The 1,448-nt window shown below is 41.9% G+C and overlaps 1 protein-coding gene across 1 annotated transcript in view; it reads left to right on the forward strand.

The window, feature by feature from the left end:
- LOC101849661 overlaps positions 1-1,448 on the forward strand; it is a gene marked incomplete in the record, with an annotated part of 55,813 nt that overhangs the window by 50,277 nt on the left and 4,088 nt on the right. The window contains 1 exon segment of the mRNA XM_013090272.2: positions 1,240-1,415. Within this exon segment, the coding sequence (XP_012945726.1) occupies positions 1,240-1,415 (176 nt within the window).

Genomic DNA, 1,448 nt, shown 5'->3' on the forward strand with positions numbered 1-1,448 from the left:
ATTTCTGAGTGAGCTCCCACAACGACTCAACTGGGAAGAGGTGACCAGAGGGCTGAGCGAAAAACACGAGGACCCTAAGGTAGGTGCCGCCCAACTTGCCTTAACGGCCACCTGTATAAGACAATCACCTGTACAAACGGCCACCTGTATAAGACAATCACCTGTACAAACGGCCACCTGTATAAGACAATCACCTGTACAAACAACCACCTGTATAAGACAATCATCTGCACAAGACAATCATTTGCACAAACGACCACCTGTATAAGACAAGCACCTGAATAAACGGCCTCTTTCAATCTACACTAAAAGTGGGCATTGCCCTACCTATAGGAACAGTTTGGTTTCATGAGTGTGTATATTTGTTTGGTTATAGAGAAAACTCTCCCTTTTCTTTTGAAGAAACTGAACAAGGGGCAAAAGCTTTACCTTCGATTTTCTCAAAACAGCATTTTCTGGGATAGCCTATTTGTGCTTAAAAGCGACACTATCTCATACATTATAATAACACCGTTTAAGACGGCCACATTTCTCACACTGCCACATTTCCCCTCAACTACGCGTAGCCGTCATAGAGTTTTTGTGTGTGGTTGGCGGGTGCTCTGGTGTGGTTTGCTTCTTCTTTCCTATAAAAAATATATCGTCCTTATCTCCCCTCCTTCTTTTTTGTGTTTGTTACTCTCTTGTTACTCCTCTGATCTTCTAGCGCTCATATGACCTTATGTAGTTGCGAGCGCCGTAAAACCTCTACTAAAACAGACAGTTTCAACTATACATATACTTTTCACAATGAGCAGATATTCTGTATCTAGATCTAGTCCTTGATTTTATTTATACTTTTGTCAGACAAATCACACTGATATACCTGAATATTCTGCTGTACTTCCACTGCACGTATGCATGCAATTTAAAACCCAAGACCTTTTTAATTAATCAGTTGAAAGAAAAAAAGTTTTAAACCCTTCCAGCCTCATGCGCGTGTATTTTCACTAGTGCTTGTACCTCACCGCCCCAAGAGCGTACATTCTCAGTTTACCTTTAAACATTGTTTTATATATTATTATTACGTTATTATCTAAACCTCATTACAAAGATGTTACTTCAATTTTTAGAACACATACCTCTTTTTCTGAAATACTGCTGTATTGGCTGGGACTGGAGTTAGGGAGTGCACAAAAATGGCTGGGGCTGGGAGGGTTAAAACGAAAAATCAGCCCCATTTTTTCTCTCCAACCACAGATCGGTGAGCGCGCTCTGAGCACCTTACAACGACTCATACGACACGCGCACGAAGACATCCTCCATATGAGTGCTCGTCTCTTGCGGTCCGTGTGTGCAAAGATGAGTGTCGAAGTGCAGAAGTCCATGGAGATTTTCCTGGTGAAGACTCCAGAAAAGCACTCGGTGGGTGTTTGGTGGTTGTTGTTTTTTTCTTGCATGTGTGTTTG

The sequence above is a fragment of the Aplysia californica genome, unplaced genomic scaffold, assembly GCF_000002075.1.
Source record: "Aplysia californica isolate F4 #8 unplaced genomic scaffold, AplCal3.0 scaffold01198, whole genome shotgun sequence".
NCBI lineage: Eukaryota > Metazoa > Mollusca > Gastropoda > Aplysiida > Aplysiidae > Aplysia > Aplysia californica.